At 48.1% G+C, this 21,984-nt stretch overlaps 2 protein-coding genes across 2 annotated transcripts in view; one reads left to right on the forward strand and one right to left on the reverse strand.

The window, feature by feature from the left end:
* LOC127464677 (spermatogenesis-associated protein 16-like) overlaps window positions 1-17,516 on the forward strand; it is an 80,643-nt gene extending 63,127 nt beyond the window's left edge. Inside the window, exons 2-13 of the mRNA XM_051775146.1 lie at window positions 1,008-1,100; window positions 2,166-2,567; window positions 4,532-4,677; window positions 5,969-6,058; window positions 7,570-7,654; window positions 8,401-8,548; window positions 8,911-9,051; window positions 9,284-9,396; window positions 13,073-13,237; window positions 15,201-15,278; window positions 17,209-17,289; window positions 17,499-17,516. Of these exons, the coding sequence (XP_051631106.1) occupies window positions 1,050-1,100; window positions 2,166-2,567; window positions 4,532-4,677; window positions 5,969-6,058; window positions 7,570-7,654; window positions 8,401-8,548; window positions 8,911-9,051; window positions 9,284-9,396; window positions 13,073-13,237; window positions 15,201-15,278; window positions 17,209-17,289; window positions 17,499-17,516 (1,518 nt within the window). The 5' untranslated portion in view covers window positions 1,008-1,049. The remainder of the gene's footprint in view (window positions 1-1,007; window positions 1,101-2,165; window positions 2,568-4,531; window positions 4,678-5,968; window positions 6,059-7,569; window positions 7,655-8,400; window positions 8,549-8,910; window positions 9,052-9,283; window positions 9,397-13,072; window positions 13,238-15,200; window positions 15,279-17,208; window positions 17,290-17,498) is intronic.
* Window positions 13,205-21,390, reverse strand: LOC127464670 (uncharacterized). The gene is made up of 5 exons (XM_051775107.1): window positions 21,289-21,390; window positions 19,375-21,258; window positions 19,172-19,340; window positions 18,658-19,119; window positions 13,205-16,963 (listed from the first exon to the last, which is right to left on the reverse strand). The coding sequence occupies exons 2-4, from the start codon at window positions 19,920-19,922 to the stop codon at window positions 18,922-18,924; spliced, it is 915 nt and encodes a 304-aa protein (XP_051631067.1). The 5' UTR covers window positions 19,923-21,258; window positions 21,289-21,390; the 3' UTR covers window positions 13,205-16,963; window positions 18,658-18,921.
* Window positions 21,391-21,984: the final 594 nt, after the last annotated feature.

Here is a 21,984-nt window from a genome sequence, read left to right on the forward strand (position 1 = left end):
GTGGGGACGGGCTGTGGGGCCAGCAGGCAGTTGGGCCTCCCCAACCGCCCCAGACGTGGCCTTCGAACCCGGCAACCGCCCGAACGGCCGATGGAGGCCCAGCAGGCGAGTGGGAGAGGTGCAGCTCTCCCCGGGCCAGGCCCGGAGGGGGTACGAGCTCCCTGGGCTGCCCCAGGGGGAATGGTTCCCTTTGGGAACAACAGCCTGCTGCTCCAGAGCTGGCGGCAGCTTTGGTGCTGGCCGTGGGGACAGGCCTGGGAGGGATGGAGGGCTCCTCCCTGAGGGCACCCACAGCTCCTCCTCCGGCACTGCCGCGCTGGAGGCGCTGGGCACTGACGAGGGAGCAGCTTTTCATCGCGTTCCCTTCACCCCAATTTACAGCCCAGCCTCAGCAACCGCCAGAGACCTCAATGGGTTTCTTCAGTCATCTCCCAGATAATTCTTGGGAGCCCAGACAAGGCCACAGGAATGATCAGAAGATGCTCTTCTGATGCACTTCTGCTGTGGGGAAGGCTGAGAGAGTTGGGACTGCTCTGCCTGAAGAAGGGAGACCTTAGAGCCCCTTCCAGCATCTGAAGAGGCACAGGGAGAGCTGGAGAAGGACGTGGGACAAGGACTTGCAGGGACAGGAGGAGGGGGAACGGCTCCAAACTGACAGAGGGCAGGCATAGATTTGGATATGGGGAAGAAATTCTTCCCTGTGAGGGTGGTGAGGCCTTGGCACGGGTTGCCCAGAGCAACTGTGGCTGCCCCATCCCTGGAGCTGCTCGAGGCCAGGCTGAGTGGGGCCCTAACAACTTCCTTTCTGGTGTTCTGTACCAGCAAGACACCTTCCAGCAGGTTCTGTTTGTTCTGTTTTTAAACTACTGGACTGAAAGTTTTTTCTCAAGGAGTGAAGGAAGAGCTGAGCTGGAATTCCTGAGGTGGGGCAGGGGGAAAGCGTTCAGGACCGACTGCCCCAGGGACAGCCATGCCATCTGAGTGTGTTCATTCTTGTGCTCTTCCAGGTGTCTCAGGGGCTTGGACTGAGCCAGTGGTTCCCTTCCCACATGTTTCCTCAAGAGGGATCTTCCTCAAGAGTCCCTGAGGTGAGTACAACTGTGCTGAATGGCTTAGGGCCGTTTTTAAATGGGGTTTAGGGGGGAAGAGAACTGCAGGAACCCTGGAAGGCTGAAGCTGCTCTGCCATGGATTTTCTGTCTGTCCCTGGGTGGGATTCAGTTCTGTGTGCTTGGTTTCTGTGTTGCCATTTTACCCCAAAGGAGTAAAATTTCCTCTGCTTGGTCAGCTTGACAGGGAACACGCACAACTAAACCAGGAACCTGATTTCAGATGGCTCTGTGTAACTTTATTGCAATCACACCAATAAATGTACCAAGCACAAGCAATGTGCTTAGTGTAGAAAATAGATTTAATACATGTAAGTGGATTTTGCAATTGGTTCTCCATGAATGGACACCGTTCTCGTTAGGATCAGAAGAGGTATTTCAGATGGTGCTTTGGAACATGACAGAACACCTGTCCTCCCCATACTGGGCTAAAGTAAAGAAGGAGCATTAGATCTGCATTTCATGACTGTGAAAAGGCTTTTTTGCAGTTATTTGATTTTATTTCCTTCTATTTCCTTTTTTTTTCATTTAATTTAATTTAACATGTTCCAAATCTATTTATCCAAATACATTCAGTGAAGTTAAAAGAATGGAAGGCAACTAATTTTAACATATTGCCCCTTAATGTCATCTCGTTCGGTGCTAAAATCCACGGCAAAGGATTTTAAATGCAAAGCATTTTCAGAAATCACTTTTTGGAACAAACCAGAGCTCTCCTGGGACATCTTGCAAAGGCAAGCGGTGACAAGGACAAGGGGGGAGTGGCTTTCAGCTGACAGAGATTTAGATATTGGGAAGAAATTCCTCCTTGTGAGGGTGGTGAGGCTCCGGCACAGGTTGCTCAGAGAAGTTTTGTCTGCCCCATCCCTGGAAGTGTTCAAGGACAGTTAGACGGGGCTTGGAGCAACCTGGGCTGATTGAAGGTGTCCCTGCCCATGGCAGGGGGTTGAAACGAGATGATCTTTGAGGTCCCTTCCAACCCAAACCGTTCTTTGATTCTGTAAAATTCCTTCAAATCCCGCAGTTGTCTCCTCACCTCCCGCTCCTTCTCTGGCAGGCAGAGGAACACAAAGAACGACACAGGACTGGCCCAGACAGAGGAAACTGTAAAACGAAAGGAGAGAGCCACGAAGATCTGACCGGGACAAAAGCAGAGGCACAAGTGGAGCCTGGGGTGGGGATATTCCCGAGCCCTCCCCTTCGCATCCCTCCGGGCAGACTCGGGGAAATAGAAGCTCGGCTGGTCTGCGCCGACGAGGCAGACACCGAGTTTGGGTTTGGCGACTCGGCGTTGCCTGGGGTGACCCCAGCGGCACCTCAGGCTCCTGCCCAAGCCCCCCAGGGCAGCCCCGGGCGCTCCCTGGACCCGCGGCTTCAGCTGCCCCTGCGGGAGGGCAGCGCTCGGTACAGGCAGGAGCAGTTCGCGGCAGCGGCGGCCAAGTTCTCCACGGCGCTGGAGGTACCGGGGTGGGGAGGGCTGGTGGGAAACCCCGAGAGGCAATTTCATGTGAAATCTGAAAATTAACAGCTATTTAAAAAAAAAAAAAAAAAAAAAAAAAAAAAAAAAAAAAAAAAGAAACAAAAAACCCCCAAAAACCAAAAAAAAACCACAAAAAAACCAAACAAACAAACAAACAAAACACAAAAAAAACCCAAAAAACAAAAATAAAAACAAAAAAACCAAACCAAAACAAAAACAAAACAACAACAACAAAAAACAAAACAAAAAACAAAACAACAACAAAAAAAAAAACCACAACAAAAGAAGGAAGGTGGAGGCTCAACTTAAACCAAAGAATCTCAGGTGCTTTTGTGTTTTTCTCCAAGTCCTTGGCTGTGTTTGTGTGTGGAAGAAATTAAACTCCCGTAAAAGGGAAAAACTTCTTCCCTCTTTAATCCCAGCTCTGTCAGCAACAAATGACCTCTCGATAATCAGGGGAGTTCCCACTCTTCCCCAGCTGTCCCTGCACTAGCTGGGTCAAATGTTTAATATTTTGCTTGAACCACAGGTGCCTTTGAGTCCCTTTTTTCCCTTTTATGGCATTTCCATCACGTCCTCTGTTCCTTTTTTTCCCTCTGAAGACAGAAGATGCCACTGGAGCTGGGCAAGAACCTTTTTCTTTCTGCTTGAGACAGGACAGGTCTCAACCTGAGGGATCAACCCCTCAGAACTTTGGGGGTGTTCTCTTCAGCAGCTCAGAGTCCACACACTGAGTTTTGTGGGAACACTTCCTGAGGTACTAAAGAAGTGCAATGGACTCGCCTCTGAGCTGTCTGAAGTGGACATGTTCTTCCATCAGTAGTGATTTCCATGATTTCCAGTTTCAGGATGAACCCCCCCCAAAATCTACAGACCTTGGACATTTTTAAAAATCTCGGCCAGGCTTGAGTTTTTCAGTGCAATATGAGAAAAGAGGGATGTCCTCTGGCAAGGTTGCAATGAATTTTACAGGGGGGAGAGGAGAGAAAGGAGGTGCAGGAGAGCCCAGCAGGTGGGTCACCCTCCCATCCACCAGTGTCTCCCAGAGAACAGCTCTCTCATAAACCATGAAAGGTGCCACACAACAGACCTGGCTGCTCACACTCACCATGCAGACAAGGGCTTCACCTTTTCCATGAGGTAGGATGCTAAAAGCACTCCTGGGAGCTCTCAAATCAAAGAGAAAAGGAAAAAACCAGAGCCATTTTCTGCTTTACAGGAACATGGTTGGTGATGAGAATAGAGGACTTGCAAGCTGGACTCTTCACTGTCTCTAAAAATTCCTCTCCACTCTGACCCCAATCCCTTCAGCTGGGTACCTGACATCCTGAAAAAGGAGCCAACTACACTTGTTTTGTGCTAAACCTTATTCAAAAGCATTTGTAAAAGCTTAGAGCTTTCCAGTTCACAAGCAAATATCCTATTCCTTCTTCTTTTTTTCTACCATACTGAAGCCAATTTTTTTAAGCAAGAAATATTATAGCAGTCAATGAGCAAAATTAGCAGGTGTCATCCTTTTTAGGTGCTTTTTTGCTCCCTGTATTCAGAAATGAGCTGTGGAGGGGACAGAACCACTGGCTGCTTAAGAAGAAAGGAGGTCTTGCCTCATCCTGAGAGGAAATGGAAGGGCTGGCAAATAGACATGCTGGAGAAAGAGTAACTAGAGGTTAAGGAATTCTTTCCTGGGATTGTGGACAGAGTGATTGGGACATCCCAGAATTGTGGGGCTGGGGCTTCTCAGCAGCCTCTTAATCCAGCTCTCCTCAGAAGCAAAAACCAGAACATCCCTGAAAGACAATTCTGTACTCTGTGCTGATTTTTGTAATGCTGCCTTTAGTTAAAGCCAGAGTCTATTGTACTGCAGTTTTCTCCACAAAAAGCATTTCCACCTAGCAAATGGTGTATTGTAACATTTGTAAATAATGGTTTTGTTTCACATGCAGCTTTGCAGTAGAGGCTTTGCTACAGAGGATCCCTTGAAGTCCTCTCCAGATGATATTTCCAGAGTTGCCAGTTTTATTGAGTCAAAGCTTGTCATCTGTTACTTAAAACTGGGGCAGCCTGACATTGCTCTGAGTCATTCACACAGGTAAGAAAAAGTATTGATTAGATTCACTGCTAGGACTGAAATCCAGAATTGAACAAAGACTGGAAATAAGGGCTGTGCAGGAAGAACCAGTCTAAGAATGAGAAAAGAGGAATCAGTAAAATACACCTGACACGTTGCACTGATGTTTAGATTGGACTAACCCTCCAGACTGGAGATTTCAGCTGTAACAGCCCTGCACACATTCAGTGCTTTGACCATGCAGAAGGAAAGGAGCCTGTGTGTGCAGCCTCCCCAGGCCCAGACACGTGGAGTGGGGGATCCTCCAGACCAGCTCCAAGCTCTGGGCTGAGAGCCTGAGTGCCCAGGAGTGGTCAGAGAACATCAGGGGCACTCCCAGGGCACAGCTGGCAGGGCCACAACCTGCATTTCTGCCAACTGGAGTATTCTGTCAGGTGAGCCAGAGGAGTGGAGACAGTGAGTCCTGCTCTCTGCCAGTCTCACTGCTGAGCTGCTCCCACTTTTATCCTATTACCTTAAAGCCTGAAATCTGTTAGACCTGGAACTTCACCTGTTGAACCAAGGGTCTGACACACTTGCCACATAGAACCTATCCCTTGTACAGGAAGTATTTCAAAATCTCTCAGGTTAACATTATGATGTATTCCAGATGCACAGTGTTACCAGGGAGATGGGTCAGACACCTGCCCCTCCTGTCTGGGGAGCTGAGGGTTAAAAGGACTTGTGCTGTAGCAGTTTTGCTGATGTTACCTACATACTAAAGCCAAGGGAGAACGTCATCCCTGGAACTCCTTTCCTAGAACACACAGAACTCTACTGAAATTGCATTTATGATAAAATCACAATGAAAATTTTAGTAATGCTTGTTCATAGACCACATCTGGAGAGAGAAGGAGAGGGAGACAGAGAGAAAGAATCACAGAATCACAGAATCAGCTGGGTGGGAAGGGACCTTTGAGATCAAGTCCAACCCCTGATCCACTACCACTGTGGTTACTAGACCATGGCACTGATGCCACATCCAGTCTCTCTTTAAAAATCTCCAGGGACAGAGAATCCCCCACTTCCCTGGGCAGCCCATTCCAGTGTCTGACCACCCTCTCTGCAAAGAAATTCTTTCTAATACCCAACCTAAACCTCCCCTGGCACGACTTGAGACCGAGCCCTCTTGTCTTGAAGAGTTTGCTGATATTTGAGACATAGCACTGAGCTGTAGAGAATAAGTGCATGTGGTTTGTGCCTTAGCCACAGTTTGACTCCCATGAGCTTTAGTGAACAACAATCTGACCTTGCCCATCCTTCTCCCTCCCAGGAGCATCATTCAGAACCCCTCTCATTTCCGCAACCACCTCCGCCAGGCCGCTTGCTTCCGACGCCTGCAGAGATACTCCGAGGCTGCCAGGTACTGCTGCAGGGCTGCCAGGTACTGCTGCAGGGCTGCCAGGAACTGCCCTGCTGGGGCTGCTCCAGGGCTGCCAGGAACTGCCAGGTCCTGCCCTGCTGGGGCTGCTGCAGGGCTGCCAGGAACTGCCCTGCTGGGGCTGCTGCAGGGCTGCCAGGAACTGCCCTGCTGGGGCTGCTGCAGGGCTGCCAGGCACTGCCCTGCTGGGGCTGCTGCAGGGCTCCAGGTCCTGCCCTGCTGGGGCTGCTGCAGGGCTGCCAGGAACTGCCAGGCACTGCCCTGCTGGGGCTGCTGCAGGGCTCTCTCACCCCAGCCCTCGGGAGTGTGAGAAACAGAAACCCGGTCGGGCGATTCCCAATCAGAATTTTATTATATGATAAAAGCAAATTCAGCGCTGGGTGATCAGGGAAGGGGGTCCAACAACTCCCAACGCCTGTGTGATAAACTGAGAAAATGATTCGAGCTAATTAAGAGAAAACAGTGTAAGGTCAGTATGACCTGGAGAGAAAAGGAAAACAAGTCGTAAAACTTAATTGGGCCCCTATAAAGAGATAAAACAAGTTACCTCCCTTTTACCTTGTGTAAGATTTATAGTGAGAGAATTTTGTTTAGTTAGCTAGATAAGAGCATCTTTCTTAAAATTTATAACTTAGTGTAGATAACAAGTGAACATCTGCTGAAAGTCTGATTTAACAATGTGTAATGTTTATACTCATGTACCTAACAATGTGTAATGTTTATGCTTATGTATAATGAATATGCATGAAGTAGCTGGAAATAAATGTAGAACAACTGTATTCTTTGGGTGTGACAGGCGTTGGGAGTTGTTGGACCCCTTCCCTGATCACCCAGCGCTGAATTTGCTTTTATCATATAAAAAATTCTGATTGGAAATTACCCGACTGGGTCTCTGTTTCTCACACCTGTCACACCCAAAGAAGACATTTGTTCTGCATTTATTTCCAGCTACTACATGAATATTCATTATACATAAGTATAAACATTACACATTGTTAGGTCAGACGTTCCACAGAGATTTCTTAACAAGCATTCATAATATATTGTTAAATCAGACTTTCAGCAGATGTTCACTTGTTATCTATACTAAGTTATAAATTTTAAGAAAGATGCTCTTATCTAGCTAACTAAACAAAATTCTCTCACTATAAATCTTACACAAGGTAAAAGGGAGGCGACTTGTTTTATCTCTTTATAGGAGCCCAATTAAGCTTTACAACTTGTTTTTCTTTTCTCTCCAGGTCATATTGACCTTACACTGTTTTCTCTTAATTAGCTCGAATCATTTTCTCAGTTTATCCCACTGGCAGAGAGTTAACCAAGCTAAAAGTGTGTTCCCTGCTGCTCATCTGAGAGTGGGACAAGGACTGAGGGTTCTGTGCAGCTTTTTGGTACAAACCCCACGTTGCACTCTTTTAATGTGACCTCCCTTCAGTCTGGCCACAGCCCCCCTTCCCTGCCTGTAAGCTCATTTCTGCTGCTTTTGTTCCCAGGAGTGCCATGATTGCTGACTGTCTGTACGTCCTGGCAGGGGGCACGGCCCTGGAGACAAGTGACCTCATCCAGCTCTACTGGCAGGTGAAAACTGAGAGCCAAAGGAGAAACTGGGGGCCTGTCCCAGCAGTGGGATCAGCAGGGGGGATTCCTGCTAAAAAGAGTGCCCACAAAGGGAGCTCTTGGGCTCCTCAGTCAGCAGGACACTGCACAAGCCCTTCTGGGTGGTTTATTGAGGGCCTGGGCTCAGTGGGGAGAGGAACTGAGGTGACTTTATTCAGAGGGCAGAGTCTTTTATAACCTGCACAGACATGGGAGGGATTCCTCATGAGGCAAAAACTGCAACTGCAGCACCTGCTTGGCTGCTGCCACAGGGGGACAGGGCACAGCTCAGTCCTGTGATGAGCTGCTCTGTGCTCTGCTCAGCCCAAAACCTGCTGCTAAGGTCTGGTTCTTTCCAGGCCTTCAGCCTGCACATTCCCCACACTTTTGGACTTAGAATGGAGTAGATTTGTTTGGACTAATTTTAAGGGATAAATTCAAGGGTGTTAACCCTTGGATCGTGCTTCAGTTTTATGGACTGCTATAAAATTTAATTTTGGATGCTGTTGCCTAAGCTGTTTTTTCTAAAGTCTTCCTGATGTGACCTTCAGAGAGCATAGAATCACTTTTTCTTTTCATCTAAAAGACAATTAATCTAGTAATTGTCCCCTCATTGAGGACAGAGGTTTGTGGAGTCTCTATCCAACCCACCTGACTGTTTTGCTTGGGTTTTTTTTTAACTAGCCATTACCCAACGTGAAAAGTATCATTTCTTTGCCTTTTTTTAGGCTCTGATTCAAGAAGCCCTGAGTGGAGAGGTGTCTTTTTCCGTTCTGTACACACCTTTTGAGAAAGAGGACGAGGCTGACAAAATAAAGGAGGCCAATAAAAGCTTTGCTGAGAAGCACCCTGATTACGTGCAGCACATATTCACAGGTAACAGCAGGTTTCTCTGTGGACTGTGTGTGGGGCTGAGTCCAAAAGAGCTTGGGAGAGTTTGTTTGTGCTGCCTGAGCTCCAGACACAACAAAGTTCCGCCGTTGCAGGGAACTGGGCAGAGTGTGGTTTATCTCAGGCATCAGCAAAACTGAAGCTGTTGATGCAAAAGGCTTGTGAAGTCCTAAATTTCAAATTTAGGAGAGCTGGATGGGTTGGTTTGGTCACCTGGTTCTGGCAAGCTTTCTGGAGAACGTTTCTCCTCCTTAGACTTCCTTATTTTTCTGAAAAAAAAAACCAAACTTCTCTTACAACTGAAAAGAAATGTGACAGTGGAAATGATTTTCCTTTCCCTATCACAGATCCTCATGGAATTCACCTCTTGCCAGAGAGAGCTGAGTCTCTGCCTGACCAGGAGTACTTACTGACTTTGGGCTTCAGAAACAGAGAGATTGGAAAAACTGTGGAAAAGTCTGTGATTCGAAACCTGCCAGTCTGCCCAGGTCTGCCAACTGGCTTGGGAACTGAGCTGGCTGGGGGGTGACCCCCATGATCCCTGCTGAATGAGGGGGGTGGGGTTGTCCCCATTTCTCTGGGCTGGCAGCCCTGACTGCTCAGAGCCCTCCCCATCCCCTTCATTCCTCCTCCAGTTTACCCAACGTCCTGCCAGACCCTCTAGGAAAAAAGGGAGGTGGATAAACACGGCCCCTGTGGTTCTGTGGTTTCACTTCCTAGGTCAGAAAACAGCTTTCAGTCCCAGCACGGAGGAAGAAACAGAAACGTTTTGGGAAAACACTGGGAAGAAGATCATGGCAGTCATAGATTTTATAGGAAGCACCAAAATAAAGGTGAGTATTCCACTGTCTTTCAGGTGTGTGGTGTGTGTGGTGACAGAAGCCTCTGGGTGTGCTTTTGGGGTGTCCTTCCTGCTGCACATGCTCTACCAGCATCCAGGAAGGCTCCAGGAATTGCTTTAGGAACAGAGTTCCAGTGGGTTGAGACACTTCACAGTTCATCCCATGCAATTTTCCCCAATCTTTATGGCCTATAAAATTATATCCCTGCTTCACGTAACCACCAAGACAGTTGCTGTGTTTAATCCCCAGAGCAGACTGCACATACCAGCAGGATCTCCTCCAAGAGGGAATAATTGCTACTTTCTGGGGACTGAGATTGTGATCCCTACGGAGTGCAGGGTGTGAAACAGCCTTCCCATCTGCTACAACCATAAGCAAAGTGATCATAATTACCTCTGCTCCATCCTTTGTGCCATAATGGACACAGCTTTTCAGCACTGTGGCTGACAATCAGCACAGATTGTTGTCAAAAATCAATGCTGTGCATGGATGAGACTCTTTTCATGCAATTGTTAAATGCTCCTCCTGATAAAAGAAACATGAGCCAGAGACTTAGGGAAACTGTGACTTCTTCCCTTCCAGAGAACAGCTGGTGAGACAACAGTAAGTGCCTGAACTCACCCACTGAGCAGAGGGAAAGGTGCTCAGTGCTTGGCCACAGTGGGTGCTTGCAAAGCAACCCCCCTGGTGTGAGGCAGGTGGAGCAGATGAAGGGCAGACACCCCCAAAAAACCACAGCTGCTTCTTTCCAGGGCTTTCCTGAAGCCTTTTGCTGTTGCCTTTGGGTGACCTGATGTGCAGGCTGACACAAGGGACAGCTTTGGGAAAGCAGAGGGGCTGTTCCTGCTGTGGGCATGCACTTCAGTGCACCTAAAGAAGCTCTGGTTGTAGCTTCCAACCCACAAACAGAGTGTGGGTTGGACACTGGATGCACAATAAAACCCCCTGGTCCTTCTGAAAGCCCCAGGAAAATTGCAATTTCCTGCCCCTGCCGTTCTGCCTTTGCTTTTGGAGGTGAGATCCCTCTATTGCAGCTCTTCAGTCTCTGAAGAATAGCAAAAAGAGAAAACATTTTGAAATCAGGCATCTTTTGGATTCCTTGTGACTGCCCTATTTTGTCAGTTAATTTGTAGGATGGGACCACACAGTTCAAGCAGAGAGTTGTGGGATCTGGTTTCCAGGGCACAGGGACAAGAAACCCATCCTGTCAGAGATGAGAGCAGAGTGCTGGGCTGGGAGTGCTGAAGCCAGTCCTCACTCACTGTAGGAATTCACACTGCCCCTACACACCAGTATTTGCTACCAGCTCTAGACCTCCCCTCAGACATTTCAATATTCTGGCTGAAGCAGAAGGGTGGTCCCCAAAACAACAGGGAGAAACCCCAACACCACCAAAAGCAGCAGCAAACTGACCTGTTTTCCAAGCAGGTTGGCACAGCATCCCCATGGCTCAGGTCACCCCAGTGCCATCTCCAGGGCAGCAAGGATGGGGGAACAGGGCTGAGCCCTGGGCCTGCAGATTCATAACCAACCCTGGGGGTCAGTGTGGGAGCTTTACTGGGGAGGAAGAAAGCCCCAAGAGAGAAGAGACGGTCACTAAGTTGGAACAAACAGCTGCCAGTTCCACACCCACCATCAGGGGAAACATACCCCCTCTCACTTCAGTTTTCAGAGCACTGAATGATCCCAGCAAGGCCAAACCTCTGGTCCAAAGAGCAGGTGGCAATGCTGGTTTTACCTGGGAACAGAGGTGGGCACAGAGCCAGAGCTGCTCTGCTGCTGGGGACCAACCTCTCCGACACAGACTGGACCACTTCTGCTTCCTTCAAAGCATTCCACAATTGTCCTCAAGCTAGAAATACGATTTCATGTTATTTGCATCACACAGGAGTTAAATTAAAACCTTCTGCCAGACAAACTTCAGCTGCAGAGTCGAGCCTTACAACTTACTGTGAGAGAATAAAATAATGTATTTAGGGTTTAACAGAACAAACAATTCTTCCTGCCCTCTTCCTCATTTGCAGATGCAAATGTACAATCCAGCTTCTTGTTCTGATCAGACTGGGTTTGACAAAACCCTCTCAGTGCCAAAGCCCAGCTCATTAAGCCATGGCAACACCCAAGAGAAATCAATTCTGCCCCTTGGTTTTGCAGCCACACAACCTGGAGTTAATGACGTGATTTTTACACACACTGCAGTGGGGAAGATGTGAAAGTCCAGGTTTAACATGCTTAAAATCTCCCACCTTCCTGGCTGCCTGGAGGTCTGAGAATTCCTCTGCAGGTTTTAGTCCCTCCGGGGTCTGTGTTTGAAAACCATGGATTTGCCTGTCTTGCACCCAAACAGTGAGCTGAGACCCTGCATGCCCTCCTCAGCCTGCTCCCCAGGACTGGAAAAGCCACCCAGGAATTCAGGTGATGTTTAATGTGGGGGATCATGGAAAAAAGCCTTTCCCAAAGGAGAAAACCTCAGCCGTGTTTGCTGCGTTTGCCGTGACGACATCTCTGCTTTTCCAGCACCACCAGGAAGGTTCTGGCAAGAAAGCCTTGCTGGCACAAACACCATGAGAAGCCTGGAGGCCACAGGACTCCAAGGACCAGGGTGTCTGTCCCCTGAGCTTCCCCTTGTTATAAGTAAAATCGGCACTAGGCTCAAATATCGTAGTAAAAAGTTTTATTATAGATTTATATAAAAATCAAATAAGCAAATTTACAGCGCTGGGTGACTTAGTGAGCTTTCCTTGCTCATCCAAGGCACACTTCAATAATTTCCAATCTGCCTTTTATAGGTTTGGAGCTGCTTATCTCCTTTAAAATCCCCTCCTTTGTTCATCAGGTCTATCTGCGCAGGCTCTGTTCTTGTTGCCAAGAGGCTTTACGCATGCGTATCTTGTGGCTAGGAGACAAGCTCGGCTCTGTTCACTCCATCCTTTTGATGCAGTCAGCTTTTTCTGCCCATGTGCTGTCTTGCCACTGGAAGAGAGTTCTGTTCTCTTTTTCAGTTCTTTTTCTTCTTACATAACATGACAAAATATCACTAATTATGGTAACATAACATTATGGTTTGCGTGATATATAAATAATTGTGATTCGTGAAGCAAATGGGTGACTACATTAAAAACAGACTAAATAGATTCTAAAACTTAACTACACCCCCACAAGGAAACAAAACAGACCCTCCCAAGGTCAAAAGGCCTAAAACCTTCTCACTATCCTAAGGATGAAATATAGTACAACTTTAAGTCTTTAGGCGCCTACTCGTCCAAGAGTACATGAATTAGGACTGGCTGCAGAGATAGCTCTTTTAACCTTAGCTGTAAATATAATAGAACTTTAAATCTTTAGGCGCCTGTTCGTCTAAGAATACATGAACTATGACTGGTTGTAGAGATAACTCTCAGCTTCAGCTGTGAGAAAACTTTCACATTGAACATTTAGCCAAAAACTCGCAGAATATACAGGTATATGATACAATCAATACGCATGAGGTAGTCAAGACAAACACTAAATGAAATTATTACTTGAAACTTGTAGAAACTTGGGACTTTGTTTATCGCAATTTGTAATTACAGTGTTGCAAACATAATTTGATAAGCAAAATTATCTCTCCTTCGGTCTTTATTGGCTGTCACACCCTCCAACCTCTTGGCTGTCCCCGGGCAAACAGGACAGGCGCAGCCCGTGCGCCCGCGCCATCGAGCACTTCCACCGCGCCAGCCTGCTCGGCCGCCTGCAGAGAGGGGAGGAGCAGGCCCAGGTGATGGCCCAGGTGATGGCTGAGCTGGCCACCATTCCCTACCTGCAGAGAGTCTCTCAGGAGGATGACAAGCTGGTAGGTTTGGATTTCTGACACTCCCTTTGCGGGCTGGGAGGGAAGGGAAGGGCCAGAGAAGAGTTCTGTGCCGCCACGTTCTCTCTCTCTGCAAGTAATTTGTCCAGTGTGGGCACCTGAAGGAATTTTTAAATCCTCCTTCAGTGCTTTGACAGAGGAGGTGCTGATCACCTGCAAGGGCAACTTTGATAGAACCACTTGTCAGCATCTGTTTGAAACCCCTCCTTCCCCCCCCAGACCTCCCCATGATTGCAATCATTCAGATCACTCTCCCTTGACAATTCTGACCTCAAAAGGCACCTGCAGCAAAACAGCCCAAATCCAGTTATAACTAAGGAGGAGGGGGTGGGGGGGGAAAGAGGGAAAATTGATTTTCTGTGCTGGGTCCATCCACCACATGCTCCCTGTCTCGGAATAAACCCGCCTGCCTGCTCGTGGAAAGTTCTCAGACTTGCTGCAGAGGTGCCATAAACTGGTGGAGAATCAGAGGCTGTTGAGGAACACGTGGAGTGGCCCCTTGGTTTGCTGAGCAAACCAGCCAGGGCCAATGGTGGGATGATGGCTGGAGCAAACCAGGCCAAAAACTGTGGTATTAAAGTGGGGTGGGGGAAAAAAGAGCTGCTACAGGGCCTCTCTGACAAGGGACAACCAAGATGTTCTGATGATGAAGCCACAACCACGTGGAACCCCCTCCTCAGAGGCCAAACCACGACCACCACCCCCCTCCCATTAAACACACCCATCAGAAATAAAAGGTCTTTGTGACTAGAGCCACTCAAACTCCACCCTAACATAAAGAAAACGGGATAAAAGTCGGGAGTAGGGGGAAAAGGGGGGAAGACCTCCACCAAAACTGCTGGATCAGTCACCTGGCTGAGCCCATCTTCTCTCCCCCAGGAGGGTTGCCTTGGGTGAGAAATACACTCTGTGCATGTTAAATGCTGCTTTTACCACTAGAATTTTTGCTTGTGCTCACCCCACAGCACATTGATTAGATTGCTTCATATTGGAGCTTGTGCCTGCTCAATACATGCACCAGCAGGTTGCTTTAAAACACATTTTTGCAGTAGACAGTCACCAACAACCTTCCAACCTCATTAATCTGTCCCGATTTGTTTTAATAAAAAGTGTTATTCTGCCAGCTGTTAAAGGGAGTCCTTGCAGTCCCTCCACCTTGGCAGGACCCACTGAGGGGTCCTGGCTCTGCTGAGTTCCCCCTGACGAGGGTGGTCGAGGTGCCTCTGTTGGGGAAAGGTCTCCTCACGAGACACCGACAGGCTGTTGGGCACCAAGGTCTCCACTTTCCTGGGGGACTGAGGAGTAAAATTCCAAACTCCCACTTTTCAGGTGACACCTGGGCTCAGTCAGCAGCCAGTGCCTCTCCCCCTCCCCTTTGGGTAAATTTTGTGCCTCCCATTTCATTGAAGTGGACCCGGGAATATTTATATACACAGACATGGAGCTGATAGATCTTAATTACTTGCAACGAGTAACAAACTGGGGGAGAGGCTCCAAAAAGTGTTGTTTGGGTTCACTTCAACCCACTCAACATTTTGGAAGAGACCTACCAGTGTGCAACAATCCCACAGGTATCAAACACCAGTTTCCCCCAGTTTGTTCCTGAACAGTGATGCCAAGGGCTGCTCCAGGCAGGACCCCCTGGATCCAACCCTTGTCTGTCACTGAATTAAGAGCAACTGGACCATTTCCCAGGGTTTGGGAGGTGTGCAGGGTGAGACAATGCCAGGACTGAGGTGGAAGGGGACTGGGGGGAGGCCACAGCCCAGCATTTTAGATCTGCTGTAATGCAGGGCAGTGGCTGAGGCAAAGATGTGAAAGGTGAGTCACGAACTCGTCAGAGTGCAAATTATTTTTAGTGGGGTTTTTAATCTGCATATGCTACATTCAGCTAAGTCGTTTCTCCCTGAATTCCACACTGACCCTTTGTGTCTGGGTGCCACAGCTGCAGTCCCTGACAGCAGATGCCATGGACGTCCTGGCGGGAAGAACCAGGGATCGCGTGTGGACTAAAATACAGAAGGTAAAAACCTGGCAGCCAAGGGCAGGAGGGCAGATTGTTCCTGGGGGAAGGAAATGTCCCACTGAGCCCCACCAGGGAAAAAAAGGAGGGGTCATAGGAAACCTGCCCACAGGCCTCGAACTCTGTCCATGCTCAGGCACCGAGCACAGGGACACATCTGGGATCTGCTGGGAGTGGGGAAGGGTCTGAAAGCCACCACTGCTCTGCCAACACCATCACAGCTCCTCAGCTGCCCCAGGGACAGTGCAGGGGTGGCAGCAACTGTTATTCCCACTCCCAGTGTTTCCACTCCTTATTTTGGAGGCTGGAGCTGACAGATGCTCTGTAAATATGGAAAGCACAAACAGTTCCACAGGTGGGAACATCCTCACCCTGGGGGTTCCTGGGGACACCCCGAGCAGTGCAGACACTGCTGGCTGTTCCTAAAAGAGCTGCTGTAAATCCAGCTGCTCTTCTGGTGTCCCCCACCCATCACCTGGCACCCCTTTTCCTCGCTCTTACCGCCCTCTGTGCTCACCCAAAGCCAAGCAGTACCTCCCCAAAACATAACAGGCATTTTTAACCACAGGGGAAAGTCGTGCAGACATTTTAATTTGCTCTGTTGCAGACCTGGGGGCTGAGTGGCTCTGGTTAAGGTGGCCAAGCCCTGGGCTGGACCTTCCAAGACAAACACAGTGGGATCAGCCTTTTTGGGACTTCCCCGTGTGCTTTTGGCCAGTCCATCATTTCCCAAGCTTTAATTTCAGCTTCTTAGAAACGAGGCTGGCACCAGGATTCCTGTGGGCACGAGGAGGAGGCAGAGCCCCTCTCCCAGACTCCCCGTGCCCCTGGCACCCCAGGGCAGCAGATGGAATTGTCCCTAAACTTCCCTGCCTGCCTCTCTCACCAGCACACACCCCTCACCAACCAGAGCACGCAGCACAGCTCCAGGGGCAGGGCTGAAAAGCACTTCAGAACAGCTCCAGACGTGGATAAACACAAGGGGAATTGTATTATTAGGACTCATTCCCAGCCAGCTCCTCTGTGCAGGGAAGGAAGGAGCCCCACTGAATGTCTGCCAGCAGGGCAGAGCAGGACTTCTTTTTTATTTTTTAATTATTTCACCTCAAAATGCACTTGGCAGGTTGATTCTTTAGATGCTCCCGTTGTCCAGGGTGTGGGGTTTGGGTGATTCCCACCCTCACCCATCAGAAACACTGGGGGCTGCAAGAGCTGACAAAGGCCTGGGATAAAGGTCAGGAATGGGGAGAGAGCCAGGAAATGCTGGATGCCTGGGACTGACAGAACACCTGCAAATGCTGCTGGGAGTCAACATTTGTGGGTGTCTGAAATCCCCCTGGCAGTGCAGATGTGTCTGTCTCAACGTGCCCTTAATCAGAATAATTCCCTTTTACTTGGGGGAAAGTAAAATTGCTTTTTTACTCTGCCCTCCAGTGGATTATATTCCTTGGGAAAACATCTTGATTTGGAGCTTCACTTTGATTTACTGGGAAACCAAATCCTGCCACAGCAACGTGGAACACTCGTTTTTCTCCAGGTGTTGATTTTTGGCACGTAAACGGCAGAAGCTTCACTTCTCTCTTCCCATCAAGAAAAACCTGCCAGACAACAATTTCCTCCTCACCCCTTCCTTGTCCAGTGGCTGTTTTCCAACACAATTCACAGACAAGAGTCGTGAGAAATTCCTGTCTCAGTGGAAGTGTCCAATCCACGGCAGTAATTGAGTCCAAACAGAAATAAAGAACAAAAATAAAATAATTACAAAGCCAGGCACCAAATCCCACAGATATTGGCACGAGAGGTGCCTCTGTGTGGTTTTTGTTCCTAATGACAATTAGTTTTCGAGATCAACTAATTGAAAAGCTTTTTAAATTTTCACAAGGGGGGGAAAATGGACTTGCTGGTGACGCCACTTGTCTGATAATTGCAGGTGGCACGAATAGAGGAGGAGCTGAGGGAAGGAGAAGAGGATTTCCTGAGGGTGAGGGAAGGAGAAGAGGATTTCCTGAGGGTGAGGGAAGGAGAAGAAGAGGATTTCTTGAGGAACAGGAGGCTGCAGACCCCTGGAGTGGAAAACAGGAGCTGGACCCCGCTGGGACAGGAATATCTGAGGCTGGAAAACTCAAACATGTTCATTCCCAACCCACGCAGTTTGGCCACAGAGCCAAAAAAAAGGTGCACAGATTTTGTGAATAGTTGATTTTGTGCATATTTTTGTAGCTATTGGTATCCATTTAACAGATAATCTCATTTTAAATTGTATTAACCTCGTTGTATTCATTTATATTGAATTAAATTATATTTAACAGCATAAACTCTAGTTGTATTACTTTAAATTTAAATGGCATTAAATAGCATTTGCTTGCATTTAAGTTGTATTATTTTAAATTGCATTAAATTGTATTTGTACTAATTTTAAGTTGTATTCATTTATATTTAAATTGCATTAAATTGGATTTAATGTATAAATTCTGGTTGTATTAGTTTAAATTTAAATGGCAATAAATAGTATTGACTTACATTAACTTTAAGTTGTATGAATTGAAATCTAAATTACATTAAATTGTATTGATTTAAGTTGTATGAATTTAAATTTAAATTCCATTAAATTGTATTCATTTGTACTAACTTTGTGTTCATTTAAATTTCAATGGCATTAAATAGTATTTACTTGCAATAACTTAGTTGTATTAATTTAAATTTAAAATTAATTTTAGTAAATCGTATTTATTAAATTGCATTAAATTGTATTTATTTGTATTCGTTTTAATTTGCATTAATTGATATTCAGATTGTGTTAAATTGTATTTAAATGTATAAATTCTAGTTGTATTAGTTTACATTTAAATGGTATTAAAGAACATTTACTTGCATTAAGCTGTATGAATTTGATTTTAAATTTAAATTGTATTTAAGTTTAAGTTGTATGAATTTGAATTTAAATTTAAATTGTATTTAAGTTGTATGAATTTGATTTTAAATTTAAATTGTATTTAATTTTAAGTTGTATGAATTTGAATTTAAATTTAAATTGTATTTAATTTTAAGTTGTATAATAATAATAATATATAATAATACATATTGTTGTATAATAATATTTGCTTGCATTAAGCTGTATTTGTTTAAATTTCAATTGTATTAAATGGTGTGCAGTGGCATTAAATGTGAGTTATGTCAACTGAAATTTGGATTTTATCCCGTTTTGTTAAATTTCAATTTTATTAAACTGTGTTAAATTTAATTGTGTTAATTGCATTAAGTGTGGGAGGACCAGAGCAAAGGCTACGGGGTGGAAACACTTGGGATTGGACAGATGGGATTATAAAAAGTAACATAACATCTATGCCTGGGCACAAATTAAACCCTTTCCTTATCTCACCCTCAGTCAGCTGCTCCTGAGGTTTCTTCCTTCTCATCAGCTGGACAGACACCAGGGGATAACACAGAATTTTGGAATCAGGGACAGGAACTGCTGCCTCTTCCCCAGCACCCGGAGTGGCAGCTGCAGAGGCTTCAGCCACATTAAATAAATCAGGATAATAAATTGGTCAGCAAAACAGACAAATGCTACCAGGTCATTGCAGATTTATTAGGATCTGTGACACAAAAGGCCTTGGTGGTACAAGTCCAAACAGCTCTAACTTTAAGTGCCCCAAAATAAAGAAGGGGGAGATGCAGGAACCAAGTTTATCTGGCCCTGGGAGACACTCGGCAGGGGAATGTGGTGAGATCCAAGCAGCCACAGGGAGAGGTGGGAGAGGTGAGAGGTGTGAGAGGTGTGAGATGTGAGAGGTGTGAGATAATGAGAGGTGAGAGGTGTGAGAGGTGTGAGAGGTGAGAGGTGTGAGAGGTGTGAGAGGTGAGATGTGAGAGGTGTGTGAGAGGTGTGAGAGTTGAGAGGTGTGAGATAATGAGAGGTGTGACATGTGAGAGGTGTGAGAGGTGTGAGAGGGGTGAAAGGTGAGAGAGGTGAGAGGTGTGAGATGTGAGATGTGTGAGATGTGTGAGATGTGTGAGAGGTGTGAGACAGGTGAGATGTGAGAGATGTGAGAGATGTGAGAGGTGTGAGATGTGAGAGAGGTGTGAGATGTGAGAGGTGTGAAAGGTGAGAGGTGTGAGATGTGAGATGTGAGAGGTGTCAGAGGTGTCAGAGGTGTGAGATAATGAGGTTTGAGATGTGAGAAGTGTGAAGTGTGAGAGGTGTGAGAGGTGTGAGATGTGTGAGATAATGAGAGGTGTGAGAGGTGTGAGAGGTGAGAGGTGAGAGGTGTAAGATAATGAGAGGTGTGAGAGGTGTGAGATGTGAGGTGTGAGAGGTGTGAGAGGTGTCAGAGGTGTCCCTGGGGGTGGGAACTGCTGCCCTGTCACTGTGTCAGGGGCAGGGAACACTGAGCTGAGATGCAGACAAAGAGAAAAGTCACCAACAGGAGTTTCCCTCTGCCCTGAGGGGCTGTTTGAACCGGGAGAGAGCGGGATAGAGGATTCCACGGCCCCACAGCCCGTGGGGTCCCTGCCCCAGAGGGTCACAGGCCCCTGCCCCCCCCGGGATGGGTCAGGACTGGAGGCAGCAGCAGGACCCCCCCCAGTGCCAAGGAATTCCTGCAGCTCCGGGACCATCCAGCCACAGCCCCCCATTCCCAACATCCCAGGGGGATCCTGCAGGCCAGAGCAGGACCCCCCTGGAGCAGGGGGACCTTGGGAGTGGGGGGATTCTGAAGGAGAGGGACCCCCAGAGCAGGACCCTGGAGCTTTGGGACTCCCAGAACTGGGAGATCCTGGAATTCAGGACCCCTGGAACAAAGAGATCCTGGAATTCAGGACCCCCAGAACAGAGAGATCCTGGAATTCAGGACCCCCAGAACAGAGAGATCCTGGAATTCAGGACCCCCAGAACAGGGGGATCCTGGAATTCAGGATTCCTAGAACAGGGAGATCCTGGAATTCAGGACCCCTGGAACAGAGAGATCCTGGAATTCAGGACCCCTGGAACAGGGAGATCCTGGAGCTTTGGGACTCCCAGAACAGGGAGATCCTGGAATTCAGGACCCCCGGAACAGGGAGATCCTGGAGCTTTGGGACTCCCAGAACAGGGGGATCCTGGAATTCAGGACCCCCAGAACAGAGAGATCCTGGAATTCAGGACCCCTGGAACAGGGGGATCCTGGAGCTTTGGGACTCCCAGAACAGGGGGATCCTGGAATTCAGGACCCCTGGAGCAGGGGGATCCTGGAATTCAGGACCCCTGGAACAGAGAGATCCTGGAATTCAGGACCCCCAGAACAGGGAGATCCTGGAATTCAGGATTCCTAGAACAGGGAGATCCTGGAATTCAGGAACCCCAGAACAGAGAGATCCTGGAATTCAAGACCCCTGGAACAAAGAGATCCTGGAATTCAGGACCCCTGGAACAAAGAGATCCTGGAATTCAGGACCCCCAGAACAGGGGGATCCTGGAGCTTTGGGACTCCCAGAACAGGGGGATCCTGGAATTCAGGACCCCTGGAACAGAGAGATCCTGGAATTCAGGAACCCCAGAACAGGGAGATCCTGGAATTCAGGACCCCCAGAACAGGGGGATCCTGGAATTCAGGACCCCTGGAACAGGGAGATCCTGGAGCTTTGGGACTCCCAGAACAGGGGGATCCTGGAATTCAGGACCCCCAGAACAGAGAGATCCTGGAATTCAGGACCCCCAGAACAGGGGGATCCTGGAGCTTTGGGACTCCCAGAACTGGGAGATCCTGGAATTCAGAACCCTGGAACAGGGAGATCCTGGAATTCAGGACTCCTAGAACAGGGAGATCCTGGAATTCAGGACCCCTGGAACAGAGAGATCCTGGAATTCAGGACCCCCAGAACAGGGGGATCCTGGAGCTTTGGGACTCCCAGAACAGGGGGATCCTGGAATTCAGGACCCCTGGAACAGGGAGATCCTGGAATTCAGGACCCCCGGAACAGAGAGATCCTGGAATTCAGGACCCTGGAACAAAGAGATCCTGGAATTCAGGACCCTGGAACAAAGAGATCCTGGAATTCAGGACCCCCAGAACAGAGAGATCCTGGAATTCAGGACCCTGGAACAGGGAGATCCTGGAGCTTTGGGACTCCCAGAACAGGGGATCCTGGAATATCAGGAGCTCCCAGAGCTCCAGTCCCTGGAGCAGCTCTGGGCTGTGAGTGCCCCCCATTGCCTCTCAGTTCCCCCCATTTCCCCTCAATTCCCTCCCATTTATCCCCCAGTTCCTCCAATTTCCCCCCATTGACCCCCCTCAGTTCCCTCCATTCTCTCAAATTGCCCTATTTCTCCCCATTTCTCCCCATTTCTTCCCTCAACCCCCCCCCTTCCCCTCAATTTCCTCCCCTTTCCCCATCATTTCCCCCCATTTTACTCTCAACTCCCCCCCTTTATCCCCCATTTCCCCCTTTATCCCCACTTGCATCAACAGCAAAAGGAGGGACAAGGAAAACCTCCCTTCCAGGTCTGACCAACCTGATCTCCTTTTGTGGCCAGGTGACCCACCTGGTGGGTGAGGGGAAGGTGTGGGTGTGTCTGCCTGGACTTCAGCAAAGCCTTGGACACCACCTCCCGTGGCAAACTCCTGGAAAAGGCTGGGCCAGGGGCACCCTGGGCTGGGTTAGGAACTCTGCTGGGCCCAGAGAGTGGGGATGGAGCTGCATCCAGCTGGGATCCAGCCACCAGGGGTGT

Source organism: Manacus candei, unplaced genomic scaffold, assembly GCF_025592945.1.
Source record: "Manacus candei isolate 608988 ecotype Guabito, Panama unplaced genomic scaffold, ASM2559294v1 h1tg000256l, whole genome shotgun sequence".
Taxonomy (NCBI): Eukaryota; Metazoa; Chordata; class Aves; order Passeriformes; family Pipridae; genus Manacus; species Manacus candei.

Excerpts from the sequence above, each read along its gene's own strand:
- LOC127464670 (XM_051775107.1), bottom strand. The coding sequence starts at position 19,922 with ATGTTGGGAATGGGGGGCTGTGGCTGGATGGTCCCGGAGCTGCAGGAA. Across the intron at positions 19,341-19,374 it reads ACACCTCTCACCTTTCACAC|CTCTCACATCTCTCACATCT; the intron begins CTCTCACATCTC and ends CACATCTCACAC. Across the intron at positions 19,120-19,171 it reads CATTATCTCACACCTCTCAA|CTCTCACCTCTCACACCTCT; the intron begins CTCTCACACCTC and ends CACCTCTCACAC.